Here is a 15,216-nt window from a genome sequence, read left to right as displayed (position 1 = left end):
CAGAATCCCCGTCTCTCGTCTGTGGCACATGTGAACTCTGCTCCAACTGCGAATTGGCGAGCGGGGAGGGATGCTAATGCAATGAGTCTCCGAGTCGTGGCTCTTGCCGCTCGCTCCGCCCCTTGTGGTGGGTATTGATATTGCTGCCGCCGCCGCTATTTCTGCCCGCCTCAGCCAGCCAGCCAGCGAGTCAGTCAGTCAGGCTGCTGCTGGCTGTGGCGGCGGCGGCGGCAGCAGCAGCCACAGCTGAAGCCAGCAGAAGCCAGCGGAAGGAGCTGAGAGCAGCAGCAGAGCTGCCTTCCTCCTCCTCCCTCCGGCCGGAGAGACCATCGCCAGCCCCAGCTTGTCCCCCAAGCACGGCGAAAGGGAGAAAGCCCAGCTCGCCCTCCAGATGCGCTGCTAAGCCTGCCCTGCCCCGGCGACTTCTCCTAGCCGGGCTGGGGGAAGGCGGACCCGGGGAGGGGGGGCAGGCAGCGCTCGGAGTCTCTCCTGCCTCCCTTCGCAACCGCTATGGATCTATTCGACTTTTTCAGGGACTGGGACTTGGACCAGCAGTGGTAGGTTTGATTTCCCACCCCGCTCTTGAATTTCATCATGCCTTCGGGTTGTTGTTATTGTTATTGTTATTGTTAGCATCATTAATAGTGCAGCTCAGAAACCTTTTGTTGCATCTTCGTCTCCCCTCCTTCTCAGTGTCTTGTCTTTAATAATAATATCGAGAGCCATGTACCCGTGGTGGTTTTTGTCCGGAGGTGCGTGATGCGCGTCGCATGCCCTGTTTTTCGGAGGATGCTCCAACTTGGAAGTGGTCCATTTGCAAAACAGGCAGCATCTATGGAAGAAGTCGGCATAGCCTCGCTTCCTTTGAACCCGCTCTAGCATCCCATTATTTGAACCCCTCTTTGAACCCATTCCCAACTCAATCCGATCCCCTGGAGTGTGTGGGTGGGTTTTTTGAGGGGGGCGTGGGGGTGTTGTTCATGCACATTTCATTTTCTATGTTTCAAAATAGGTATCAAGACCTATGCTTTCTTGACCCTGTGGGATAACTTGCAAGGGTGTGGGTGTTTTGGCTACCAAACCAAAAGCAACAAAAAACAAGGAAGGTTATCCAACCAGCAACACTCCCCCACACTGTTCATACATTGTCTTCATTGTGGCTTTCTCAAACGTGCAGTTTAGTGGTGTCAGTTGCAAGATTTCAGTCTTTCTCATTTCCAAAACTGCCTGTGATTGTCCCTCCTCCTACCCCCTCTACTGATCCAGAACTGAAGTGATAGCCCCCCCCTTCCTAGTCACTGTCAGATCTCTTATTATTTTAACTTATAAGCTTCGGAAATATCTTGACCGTTACCATGTTCTTCTCGAATTTCAGACATGTTGTGATTTGCAAAGAAGAAGGGAGTTGTGTGTGTTGGTTGTTTTTTATTGCGAACTTGCTGCAAAAAAATAAAATAAACCAAGCTCCCCATCTTTAAAAAAGAAAGGAAAAATTGGGGTGTTGGTACTGGGAGAGCAGAAGTAGCGCAGAAGTTGTGATTTGATTCTGTATTTAACTTGGAAAACAGAGATGCTTTGTTGCCCATAAATATTTAAATATGATTTGCCAATGTCTGGACTGGTTCTGTGTTTCACTCTGCCAAGCTAACAAGTTGCAATTTGTGCTTTTTCTCTAAAATTTAAAATAATAATAATGAGCAACCGGATTGTGGCCATTTGAGGTAGGCTGTAATTTACTAACCAGGCAAGCAAAGTAGGTAAATGAATAAATTTGAACTTTGCATGCCTGATTGGCAAAAATATTGGCGACATAGGTAATATTATGATGTGTTTTGCTGAGAGAAGGGCAGGGGGAATCATTTTAATTTGCTGGCATTTTAAGCAAATCATGCTGAAAATACTAATAATAAAACATAATTTTTATATCAAGCTAATCAGTGACACTTTGTCAAACATACTGTAGTTGCCCAGCTTGAAAACCCTGAAACTCTGTCATGTTTTCATTTATTTTATTTTTATAGCGGTTGAGAATCAATCCTTGGGACCATAAATTACTTAGTATCAGTTTTAATCAGCAAACCAGCATTGTGGATCTTGTGAAGTGTTTTATCAGCTCTGTGTAAACCATCACATTATGTCACTTAATAACCTTGCCGTTGTTACTTAAAAGTAATAATCACAATAAAATTAGTGCTCAATTAAATATGCTGCTTCACAGTATCTTTACCCTGCCAAACTAATTTATTTTTGCAGACAGCTGATAACCACTGTATTGCTACTCAAACAGTATTTGCATACAATTTGCCTAATTTATGGTGTGGGTAACATCATTAATTTAATGGGAGCTGTTACAACAGAGCATGGAGGTGTCGTTTGGAAAAGGAAGCATGTTGCGGTGTTTGTAGAGTCCAACACTGGCTGGGATCAGGATGGTGTATGTCGAAACGATGCGTTTGAGAAAGAAGGAAACTGTTAACATGTGTTTTTGTTGTTGAGGTTTTGGTGGGGGTGGGGTGGGGTGGGGGTGGACAAGTGTTACAATATCTCCTCCTCTTTCCTGATCACCATTAACTTCCTTTATCAAAGTATTGCCGGTTTTTGTTTTTGTTTAAAAATGCATCTAATGCTTTTGGCTGCAGGGGCTCCTTCGAGAGTTCGTCTCTTCTGATCTCATGTGTGTCTCGGCAAGGGGTATCTCCATAAATTCTTCATCTTGTGTGCCTTAATAGGCAAGTGCATCAATTCAGTGGGCTTGAGTTTGCAGGGTGTTGTGTACATGCAGTCACTGGGGGTCTCTGTGAAATTGTGTTGATGTCCACCAAACTATTTTCTTCTGGCGAGAAGAATTTGCCAGCATAGGCGCTCACTGAATGACCCCTCCCCAAACAAGCCATAGTTGTCTATATTTAAATGGCCACTGTTGCACATTAAAAAAAATTACTTTTGTTCACCCTGTGCATCAGGCTTGTGTCTCTGCCTTGTTTACTGCTAATTAGCTAGTTGCGGAATGAGTGTGTTTGTTCCCCAAAGTTGGAAGAAACTGCACATTAAAAACAATCCTGCTTTTTTTAAAAAAACAAAAGCTAAACTAAAACCTGGGTGCAATAGGCAATCCACTCAGAGCTTTGCAGCAATTTGCCCTACTGATTTCAGTGGCACTTACTCCCAAGCAAGTGCATAAGACTGGGACTGGAATTGACCAGTGCACACAATTCTGATGCATGTTGGCTGCTAACTGTTGTGCGTTTACATCTAAGTAGCCTTAAGTTCTATCTTTAAGGAACAACAAAAGATAATTTGCCAGAGATAATTTGCCAGAGATAATTTGCCACACAGCAGCAGCCAATCTCTCCCGTAACCTGAAAGAAGGGTCTGTAACTCTGGGATTAAAATATGCAGTGAATTACTGCAATATGTACATCATATTCCGCACAGTCAATGTGCAAGGACACAACTACATTAAGGAAATGGGATTGTAAATCCAGATACTTATACAAAACTAGTATAATTTAATGGAAATTTATATTGTAAACTGCTTGGGGCAGAGAGTTAGTCTGAGGTTTGGTTTTCTCTTGATGATGCTATATAAATATAATAATTATGCTGGGAATGGAAGACCAAAAGCTATATGATAGATTTGGGATGTGGTCTGTATCAGAGAACTCCACATGTGTTTCATAGTACATCTTGCAAACGAACCCCAAAGTAAAATTGTACCTGTCTATTTATTCATTACATTTCCTCCCTCACCTAAGGAACTTGGATTGGAATTTATGTAGTCCCCCAGTTTTCTCTTCACCACCTCTCCGTATATTAAGCTAAAATACAGCAAAGGGTCCTAGCCCATCCAAGGAAAATTGTGGCTATCTGGGGGTCGAAGGCAGGTTTCTCTCCATGCAAAATTAAAACTCTGCCCACTACTGGCTCTCTTAGAAAATAACACATGTTAACAGGTATAAGGCTCTGTATCAATCTACAGTGGTACCTCACTTTAAGTCAGGGTGGATAAAAATCAATGATTTTTTTTAAAAAATCAAAAAAATCGGATTTTTTTGATTTAAATCGGATTTTTTTGATTTAAATCGATTTTTTTGATTTAAATTGGATTTTTTTAAATAAAATGCTTTTTGAGGAAAACATATTACCATCCAAAGGTTATTCCATCATGAAATAAAGATTAGTTTTTTAATTATGTAGTATAAGGTTGTATATGTTTAATTTTTGGGGTAAATAAATTCCATTAATCCATTCACCTCTTCCAGAGGTTTTTGTAAGATTATTGGGCAGTTTCTCTGCCTACAAGATATTATCACAGGTGCTTGGTTTACTTTTGCAGTTCTCAAAACTGAATTTGACTCAACAGAGATCACATGCCTCTTCTTCACAGCAAAAATGTTATAACATGAACAGAGTTGAGAAAAAGACCTTAATCCTATTGTTCTACAAACCTATGAATACAGAAGCAACCCCTTCAGTGCTAAGTTTCAAGAAGTTCAGTGAATAGAATAGAAACAATATTTTTCTGATTGTTTGGAGTGGACAGTAAGTTTTTCATGTGTAGGCTGGGCTGACAGTCTAAGTTTCTTAATATATATATATTTTGTTTTTGTTTAGCCAATTAGTTAACAAACATGGATGTTTGTTTAAGCAAATAACATTTGCTGAAATGTTATTGTTTCAGTTGAATAAATCTATTTAAATTGTTATTATTAAGGTAATGATTATTTTTCTCCTTCCTAAGTACAACAGTAAAGTTGTCCAAATATGAATGATTAACCTATTAAACTGGGGATAAAAAAACTAATATGAAAAGTTGTTATTCTAAAAATCTTCACCTACTTGCATAATAAAGTTATACCAGCAAGAATTGGTCTTTATGATTTAAATCAACTATGATTTAAATCAAGCCTTACTGACTAGTGATTTAAATCGTGATTTAACTCGTGATTTAAATCAGTTTGATTTAAATCAAATCCACCCTGCTTTAAGTACTCAATTGGTTCCGGGGTGCCATTCGCGAAATGCCAATAGAGCACTTCTGCGCATGCGCGGATCGCGCAGATCGCTTCTGCACATGCGTGCATGGCAGAAACCGGAAGTAAACACTTCTGGGTCCACGGAGTACTCAAACCACAGCGGACGTAAACCGAGGTATGACTGTAATTACCTTGACTACATTCATATCACAGTTTATTTCATTTCCCTGATGTTTCCCTAACTGTTAATTTCCAGATTATATTTGAGCTTTCACATGACATAGATGGCACTTCTGGAAATCTAGTGGCAATAAAAATGGAAGTTTAGTGGTAATTTCACTGGCATTTTAATCAGGAAAACCAACACAATATTCCCTGTGTCTGAGTGCACCTTTCATCACCGTGTTTATGGAGGTATGGAGGCCCCAAAAGAAACATGGGCAACATGGAGTGACACTGCTCTCCTCAAGCCAATTTTGTTTTTTTGATATTCCCTGGTCCTTTACGAGGAATGTGGAACCAGGTAATGTTGGCCCCGGAACTCCCATCAGCCCTGGCCAACATGACCCTTGATCTGGGATGATGGGAGCTGGAGTCCAGCCACACCTGGAGGGTCACAGGATTGCCCCTCTTGTCTCCACTGTGCCCATGGGACTTTACAGCACTAAGCAAAGCAAGGCAGATTCCTAAGGTACGTAGAAGATTATATTTAAAGATGGTTGGAGGTTAGGAAGGCCCAGGGGTCGATAATTAGGAACTCTACAATATGGACGGGCTTTGACAGAGCTGTTGAAGGAAGAGAGAGTGTTGGCACTTGGTGTGTTCAGGAAACAAATAACAACACCACCACCACCACCAATTTATGTCCCACCCATCTGGCTGGGTTTCCCCAGCCACTCTGGGCAGCTTCTAGCACATATCAAAACAGTAATAATAATGACAAAGGAACAGAACTGTCAAAGTCTGAAGTGGTGTGGTTGACCATGAGGTGGGAAGTCCTGGGTTCGAAATGCAGCATGCCCATCAGGTAACTTTAGCCAAGCTATAATGTACCAGACATGCCTCAGCATCAATAGTATATTATACTGAAATGTGTAGGAACACAGAAGGCTTCTACAGAGTCAGGCCCCTGGAGCATCTAGTTCAGTATTGTCCGCACTGAATGGCATAGGCTATCCAGGGTTTCATGCAGGAGGCATTACCAGGCCTATGTGGAGAAATGCTGTGGGTTGAACACGAGACCTTCTTACCTGGATATCAGGTGCAAAGCCACTGGTCTAAACTAGTCATTCTCAACTTGTAGGCTTCACTGAGCCAATGTCTATTTGGCTTTTGTGTTGCAGCAGAATCCTAGGTACAGGGTATTGCTGCTAACAAGCAGTCTTGAGTTATCAGCCTTCTGCTGCAGGGCCCAGATACTCTTTCCTTCCCACTTTTTCAAAAAGAAAAGGGAAATCTTTGCTTACAAGGCATGTGGGGAAACTGCAAAGCACAGCAGTGGTGAAACCTCAAGCACCCTACACCTTAATTTCCCCCAAGGCATCTGTACCTGTAAATTAGTTCAATTTATTTCCGTGCAAATACCTGCGATGTTGCAGCACCCCTTTAACTGCTTAGCAATGCCCCTGTTGATAGGCCTTGTTCCCAGGTAAGACTTGGTGGGCAATATGGCACAATGGCATTTCCCTTAGTAATCCCTTTGATTAATGAATCAAATCACACCTTCAAAAAAAAAAGAGAGAGAGAGGGTTTTGTTTGTTTGTTTACCTCATAAAAAGAGAGGTTGATTTATACCAGACATCAACAGTAATCCAATTGCATCAAACGGGGAAGAAAACTGGACGTTTATTCAAGAAGCTTAAACTCACTAAACTGTAACATAAATAGAAAGGTCAGAAGTTGGCCTGGTAGCTGGCGGAGCTGAGAATGGACCATCCGTAGGTCAGGTCTCCTTCACTCCCCATATTCCCCCCCTCCAATGTCTCTCTCCTAAACCAAGCCACCTGCTCCCCACCAGGGCATTCCGTCAAACCTATTTCCTCAACTGGGAGTGGGGAACCCTGCTTGCTTGCCAGACAAAGGTGAGATGTTTTTGGTCTCTACCTCAGCACATTTGTAAGTGCCCCTCCCTTCTTCCCACCTCCCTCCCTCCAATACGCTGCCCTGGGATGCCTTCTCAGTTACTGTACTTTACTGCCCTGAGGCCTCAAATCACTTATTAAATTACTGTTTTCCTCTGAACACCGGGATGGTGCAATGATGCCTAATAGTAGGTACGTGTGAAATGGAGTAGATACCGTAGATTTCCCCCCCCCCCTTTTCGTGGAAGGAGTTGGAAGAAATTGAAATACTGAATGGAATACTCATTAACGAAAGAAATCCCATCTCTTTCCCCTTCTGTTCTCTTTTTGGAAGTTAAAGTGTGTTTATTTAGGGAATTTGTATTAGGCACATCCCCAAAGTAATTATTTAGGATCATTTTCAGTTTCCCCACTCCCAAACATAAAGGAATTACTCATCATGCTCCTTGCATGTGGTTGAAGGATTAGGATCTATCAGAATGAGCAGCTGAGTCTAGGAAGAAATAAAATACAGTCCAGTTTGAGGCCTGGGAGGGTGGAATAAGCCCCGCAATTGATTATGCCATAGCATATTACATTTTTCCTGGTCTTCCATGAGATTGCAAAGGATGTTAAAACAGAGTGGATCCTGATGTTTCCAAAACACACAGCCTTGTATGCCACTGCTGAGTCGAAATGCTGAAGTAAGTGTGATGGAGGGGGGTAGGTTCCTTTGGTAATGAGTAACCTAAGAATGAGAAATCAAGAATGGAGTAAAACAAAAGAGTGAGCTTTCAAGAAGTGAAAAGAAAAGAATCCAGAATTTTTGGACAGCTTTATGTAAATATTGGTTGCACTGTACACATATAAGCCGCATGTAAATCAGTTGGAGGTGGGTATGTGCAGTGTGAGTGTGTGATTGCAGGGGAGAGACTCATGTGCCCTTGGATGTAAGCTCACGCACTGCATGCAGAAAGTTGGGAGTTCAACAACATCTGAAGTACTACAGATCCCCCATCCCTTTGCTGAATTGTGTGTGTTATTGTTTGTTTTTCAAAAAGTCCCAGGTTTATTATCTCATTTAGATAATAAATTGAAAGCACTTAGGAAGATGTGTCCCTCCTTCCTTTCTTTTTGGTCTTCAAGATATGACATCTCACCTATTGGCTTGGTAGAACGACTTGCCCTAATCAGTATCCATATATCAAGGTTACAGGTAGGTAGCCGTGTTGGTCTGGATCGAAGTAAAATAAAAAAATTCCTTCAGTAGCACCTTAAAGACCAACTAAGTTTTTATTTTGGTATGAGCTTTCGTGTGCATGCACACTTCTTCAGATACCTTTTGTTCTTCAGGTATCTGAAGAAGTGTGCATGCACACGAAAGCTCATACCAAAATAAAAACTTAGTTGGTCTTTAAGGTGCTACTGAAGGAATTTTTTTATTTTACATATATCAAGGGTGAGGGACCTTAAGCCAGGAGGTTGAATATGGCCTCCTGGGACAATCCTAAGGCCACATTCCCTCCCCAGGCCACATCTATCACTGGGGAGTGACTGTAGCTCAGTGAGAGCATCTGCCTGGCATGTAGAAGGTCCCAGGTTCAATTCCTGGCATCTCCAGGTAGGCTGGGAGAGAACCCTACTTGAAACCCTGGAGAGCTGTTACCAGTCAGTGTAGACAATACTGAATGAGATAGACCAGTGGTCTGACTCGGTAGAAGGCATTTTCCTATGTTCCATGCTCTGTTACTCACTTATCTGTATACAGATTTTCCATCAGTAACTGGAAACTCCAAACAAGTGACTGGTTAAATCAGGCATAGGCAACCTTCGGCCCTCCAGATGTTTTGGACTACAATCCCCACCATCCCTGAACACTGGTCCTGTTAGCTAGGGATCATGGGAGTTGTAGGCCAAAACATCTGGAGGGCCAAAGATTGCCTATGCCTGGGTTAAATGATGGTGTTTCCTAGGAGTTTGGAATGTTTTTCAGGCTCCCTTTCTTCTTCTCAAAGACCTACTCTCCAAATATTATTTACCTGATACCATCTAAAGTAACTTAACCAGCAGGAACACCCCCCCCCCATGGGATGTATTGGTTGCTGAAAGCATGAACATCAAAATCTTGTGTTTGATTGAGACTGTTTTGGCTATATGAGGAATGTACTCATTGGGAATGGAGGAGGGAATTATTATTTGTGGCAGCGCATCTTTCATGAGATTAGTGATGGGGGATAAATTTGATTCCTGATGTATTTAAAGGTGAACCTACATGATTTGCACTTTCTGAAACAATATGTAAGCGCAAACACAGCTGCCCTTCAAAATTTGCACTTCTCCACATTTTACAGTGCAGTTCTCCAGTCGAGTGATGTGTTCAATGTAATGTAACCTGTTTTACAAAGGCTAAAACTCACTTTCATTGTTTCACCCATTTTTGCCTCTTTACCCACCCATTACTGGAATGTGGCTCCTGAAAGGTTGTCCTGAATGGAATGTGGCCCTCAGATTGGAAGAAATCCTGGTATATTCTGTCGTATTCAGTCTGCTCAACTAAGCGTTTTCTTTTTTCTTTTTAAAGAACAACCACCATACTATCATTTTCAGTTCAGTACTCTGTCCACAAAAGGAACTAAGGAATACCTAACAACTTGAAAGCTTTTACTATCCAAAGGTAGCTGGCTAATGATGCTTGGCAATTCAAAGAGTTGTTTAAATTGTTGTAGTGTCTCTTGGACATGAACTCACTGACCCTGATTATCTACAGACTAATGGAGATATCTAGAGATAAAAGGATATCAGAAAAGGAGGGAGGGAAGAGAAAAACAAATTCCTTGTCAGCAGGCATTTGAAGTCTGCTTCGGATGACTTGTAATGATCCAGTGACCTTAAGTTGAGAGATGCCTGAAAGGTATGCTGGACAGCCAAGTGAGTAACTAGGGCTATGTTGTACCTCTGCTGTTGGAGGCAATATGCCTCTGAATGCCAGTGTCTGGGAATCACAGGTAGGGAGCCAGCTGCTGCACTCAGGTGCTGTTTTGGGGCTTCCCACAGACATTTGATTGGCCACTGCAAGATCAGGATGGAGGAATAGAGGGGCCTTTGGGCTAATCCATCAGGTGCTTTTTATATTAACTTGCGTTACAATCTTAAGTCAAAGGAAGTCCCGCTGAGATCAGTTAAGCACATTCCCTAGTGTGCATGCTTTGTAAATGTAGATATCTTGTTCTACAAATTATTATTTAGGATCGTGGCCAAGCAAACATCTGAATGCTTATCTATGGCTTGTCTGAACTGCCTACTTGAATGGAATTGTTGTGTGTAGAAGCCAAGAGCCTACACATGTTCAGAAGCAGGCAAAGGAAAAGAAGGCTGTAAATGTGTTCTTGAACTCTGATCATGTGCCTTGCTTATCTAGAGGGAGAATCGAGAGGGAAGCATGTGTGTGAAGAAACTAACCAGAGGCAGCCCAGCCATTAGACAGGGTGAGGTCACTGCCTCAGGTGGCAGAAGCCCTTGAGGTGACATTCCTGCAGGCGCCCTCTGCCTGCGGTGCTGCCAATTTTGGACAATTTCAGCACCAATTTCTGGCAAGATCTTGTGGAATGTGGAAGATGTCACTTGATTTTGGGTGAGATCTTGTCCCAAACTGATGCAATCTAGCCTGAAATTGGTGGAATTGGATGTGGCAGGGTGCACGGTGGCAGCAGAGCAAGGAGAGCAGGAGTGGCAAGGAAGGGTGGCACTTTCTGTTTCACCTCAAGCGGCGAAACAGGTTGTACCACTCCTGAAACTAATGTACTGTACAAAGGTAACATTTACATAGATTGCTCCACCCACTTCTGCTTCTGGCCCTACCTACCACTGGCATGTGCCCCTCATAAGGCTTTCCAGAAGAGAATGTGGCCCTTGAGGTGAAAGCAGGTCATCCACTCCTGTGCTGGAGCTTCTGTCGAGCTTCTGCTTTTCTTGACTCTTCAACAGAGGAGGGAGGGCCAATTAACATATTTTAGTGGGCAGGGGACTTGCAAAGCCAAAGTGAATTTTAAATGTAGATTAGGAGTAAATGTTGACAGCCAAGGCAGCATTACCTCAGCTGATTAATTTATAAGGATGCTGGTCAATGATTTTAACCAACAGCTATGTATAACGGAATCTTAATGGGATCTGTCTGTTAAGATTATACAAAAGAGAAGTGTTTGATTTATTTCATAGGGTATTTCTCCACCGCCCATCCCCTTTCTTCAAAGCTCCACTTTAACTTCATACAAATAATGCATTAGTCACACAGGATAAAATGGCATATTGAATAAAATTGTGATTTTGTCTGCCTTTCATAATCTGATTTAGTAAGGGATTAAATCTGTTTGAGTAGTTTATCCATATCATAAAAAGAGATTGTTGGCTGAATGAAATCTTTTACATCTGCCACTTTCTATCTCATTGGAAAAACAGTAATGCAAAGACCTTCATTTCTTTATAACATATTCCCCATCATCACCACATATCCCCTGGCATTTCTGAGGATAATTATTTGTTTGTTTGTGGTCCTCTGTATATATTTATGTGCTAGATTAAGGCCGGGTAGGATTAACCACCGAAGTTAAATACTGCTTTTGTTGTTGGAAACAACTGGCCATGGAGCTTAAGAAAGAAGCAAGACTCGGCTTAGAAATTTAGGCAAAGTATGGTGCTTTTACCCTTTATCTTGTGGGATTCTTGGAGACATCTGGTTGGCCAATGTGAAGGGAAAAGCATGTTGGACTAGAAGGTCCTTAGGATAAACTGATGGAGGGGGAGTGGTCCCCTGTTGCTGCAACTGCTCTGTAGAGCACTTACCTGGGAATAGTTTCCTAGACGTTAGACTGGTGTGCGTAGGGATCCAGAGCTGTACAAGTGATTGTAAATGTGATCTTTGACAATAAAGCACTACCTATCTTCTGTGTGCATTCCTTTGGATGGAAAATACCCCTGACGTCAAGTGAGGTGGAGAACTCTATGTAGAATGGTGGTTTCTGTACATCATGGGTAGGGAGCCTCATCCCTGGGGCTCCTTCTTGGTTTTCCATAGGCTTCATCCCTTCTTCCCAAGCCACATCACTCACTGGTCCTGCTTGGCACCCTGAATGTTTATGTCCAGCTGGAATGTGATGATGAACACGGAGAATGCCTTTTCCTTGTCTGGATGGAGGATAGAGAGGGGCATGTGAATCTGTGTAGAAATTACTCTGTTGTACAAAGGTAAAATTTGCATCCATTGTTCTACCTCTTTTCCCCCATGGTCCTGCCCACCAGTGCCAAGGAGGGAATGCAGTCCTTATGCTGCAAAAGGTTCATCTTCTCTACTTTAAATGGGTAGAGGGGGGGATCATTTTGCCCTTCTCAAAAGAAAAGAAAATGTCACGAGCTGCTCCTGCTGAAGGGGCTCTCCTTGCACGCTTAATAGTTTTCATTTCTTCTTGTTCCTAAATTTCTCTGCTCTTTCAGCCTGTTGCCGACACTTCAAATTGTCCAATTTAACTGTTTTCCCCCTAGCATGGAACACAGAGCGTTCGTAGTAAAAACAATAGCAGCAACAACAAACCATGGCAACACCTTCGCTTATGGCTTGTTTTTCTACCTAGCTTACAAAAACTTGTTTTGTAATATTTGTATTTATTTATGCGACCAAGAAGACCCTGCTCTGGAATGGCAAGCCATCTTATTGGATGAACATTGATGATGATGATGATGATGACCCCACCTATTGAAGGTGGCTACAAATAAAGCCAAATGCCTGGCAAAAAAGGAAATCTTTTACCCAAGTGCCTAAAGATGGTGCTAGATAAGCATCCCTGGGAAGAGCATTCCATAAGCAGGGAGCCTCCACTGAAAAGGCCAGGTCTTGTGTTGCCACTCTCCTGACCTTCCATGGAAGGGGCAAACAGAGAGGAGCCTCACAGAGAATCACATTTGACAAGAGCATAAGGTGAGTTCAACCATGTGCTACACATGCAGACTCTATATCCATGGAGGAGGGAGAGGTAGGGATGCATGCGGAATCTCCTGTCCCACTTTCAACAAACACATTGTTCCAACATGCTCAGTCTTCATCTTTCCCTGGGCTGAGTGGAGTAGGTCTGCTGAGGGCTTCTGTTTACATCTGTCAACCCCCAGATACCGGTGGGAAGCTCCCTGGCAGGGGTTGGGGTACGTGAAGACAACAGCCTGCCCTGGTTGTTTGTCTGCTGCACCTGGAATTTTGAAGTAGACTCCCCCTGTGCACAGTACCATCTGGGGTCTATTGTGGCAGAAAGCAGAGAGCCCAACAGTAGGTGGAGGCAGAGCCAATGACAGGCAGAGCTGAATGATTCTAGTTTGGGCCCCACCTTCCTCCCTGCTGAGATCTACAGGGACAACACTGAAGATCAATGGGGAATCTGGCATGCAGTGCCACCCCTAAGACTGACTGTAAAGAGAAAGACTGGCAGGCGAGTGCTGGCTGAGTTTAGTGGAGCAGTGCCCCCTTTGCCCTAATGGAGCAGCCACCACTGCCTGTAGATGTAAATTCCATTCCATCTTTCATAAGCTATCCTCTTTGAATTTACCTAATCCTTTTAAAATGTCAGCTGAGTTAATGGTTTTTGCCACCTCTTGTGGCATTGCATTTAATGAGATAATTATATCTGTCATTTCAAGTGCCTCCCCCTCCCCACCTTTGGTGTGTCTCATACAGTAGGTGGAAATGGGCTCTTTCTTTCCATATTACTCCTAGGGTTCATCAGAACATAGCCACCTGTTCAGAAAAATAAGGTGGCCGGATGCAAAAGAGGACAGGGCTTGTGTCAGCTGCAGGGGCAGCATTTCCTGTTTCGCCACTGCCACTACCTCAACCACCTCTTCTTGCCACTGCCACCACATTCCTTACCTCATCCACCACTGGTGGAGAAGCACCACCACCACTATTGGCACTGGCTGAGATCTTGCCCTAAATGGATGCAATATTGCCCAAAATCAAGACCGATGGCAACAGCACTTCTCTACCAGCAGTGGAGGTGGCAGGCAGGTGGGGAGCCTGTGGGTGTGCTGCCTGGCAGCTTTTGCCGCCTGAGGCAGCAGCCTCACCCTGCCTAATGCCCGGGCCGGCTCTGCTAAGCTGAAATCCCCTCTTAAAGTGCACAAGCCCTGTTCTCTTTTAGCATCTAGCTCAGCGTATTACAAACGCCTCAGAGCTTTGCCAGCATTCACACATGCACAACAATGCTTTTTTTTTTAAAGTCCATCTTACTTTTGTCTGATTGCTTTGTCTAATCCTGTACCCAGTGTTACAGTGGCTGCTATAAAATATGGTACAAGCATTAAATAACAGAACAATAACACACAAACAACATTCCTTTAGCTATTTTGACTCAAGTAGCACTGCTGTTTGTGTGTATAATTAAAAGTGTAATTAAAAGTAGTGCTGCTGTTTGTGTGTAACGTAATTAAAAGTGCAGAGACAAAAAAATTCCCTGTTTGTGCCTCTGAGGGAAACGGTTCAGCAATGGCTAAAACCAAGCAGAACAGACACAGTGAGAAGTTTATCAGTGCATGACCCAGAGTCCTTAAAGTGATCTGTGGTTGGCAGTTGCGCTGTAAGTCTGCTTCTTGTCTCGGTTATTGCTCTGGCTAAAGTGTCTGTGCTTAGCAATTAGAGGGTGAGTAGATCACCTAGAAAGATCAGGTGAGAGTATCTGGTGATGATAACACTAGCTCAGCAGGCAAGCTCCTTGGTAACACAATTTCTGCCATCTTTCTTAATAAAGTCAGCTAATTATGGAGAGCTTGATCAGACTGATATTATTTGCCTGAACAAAATGTGTAATTTCCAGTTAAACAAGGTAGAGTTCAGATTAATAGCCTTGGGAGATATTCATTGGCCTCCTTATGAGTGTCAACTTGTACCATTAATAGCCATCTTTATTGGATTTTGTATTTGGAAATGTTACTTAGGTTAAATGATGCCCAGCTAAGGCATCTGACATACAAGTTGTATGTCTGGATAATTTGCATGCATTTTGATTAAACCGTTTAATTAAAACTTACATATATCCTCCTCTGCATTTAAAATAATGGCTCTGGAGGAAAAGAACATGCTTTCTGGGTCAGCAGAAGTAGGCAGGAGAAATAGTTTTGAAAATACACATTCTGCTATCTTATGA

At 42.9% G+C, this 15,216-nt stretch overlaps 1 protein-coding gene across 4 annotated transcripts in view; it reads left to right on the top strand.

Moving 5' to 3' along the window:
* The first annotated feature begins 207 nt into the window (after nt 1-207).
* AFF2 (ALF transcription elongation factor 2) overlaps nt 208-15,216 on the top strand; it is a 393,643-nt gene continuing 378,634 nt past the window's right edge. For all 4 annotated transcript variants that reach the window (XR_009557023.1, XM_060270428.1, XM_035113216.2 and 1 more), the window contains exon 1: nt 208-557. Coding sequence is in view for 3 of the 4 variants with exons in the window: in XM_060270428.1 (XP_060126411.1) it covers nt 511-557 (47 nt within the window). In the remaining variant the exon portion in view is untranslated. The remainder of the gene's footprint in view (nt 558-15,216) is intronic.

The sequence above is a fragment of the Zootoca vivipara genome, chromosome Z, assembly GCF_963506605.1.
Source record: "Zootoca vivipara chromosome Z, rZooViv1.1, whole genome shotgun sequence".
In the NCBI taxonomy this organism is placed as follows: domain Eukaryota; kingdom Metazoa; phylum Chordata; class Lepidosauria; order Squamata; family Lacertidae; genus Zootoca; species Zootoca vivipara.
This window is presented reverse-complemented; position numbering and strand designations above follow the sequence as displayed.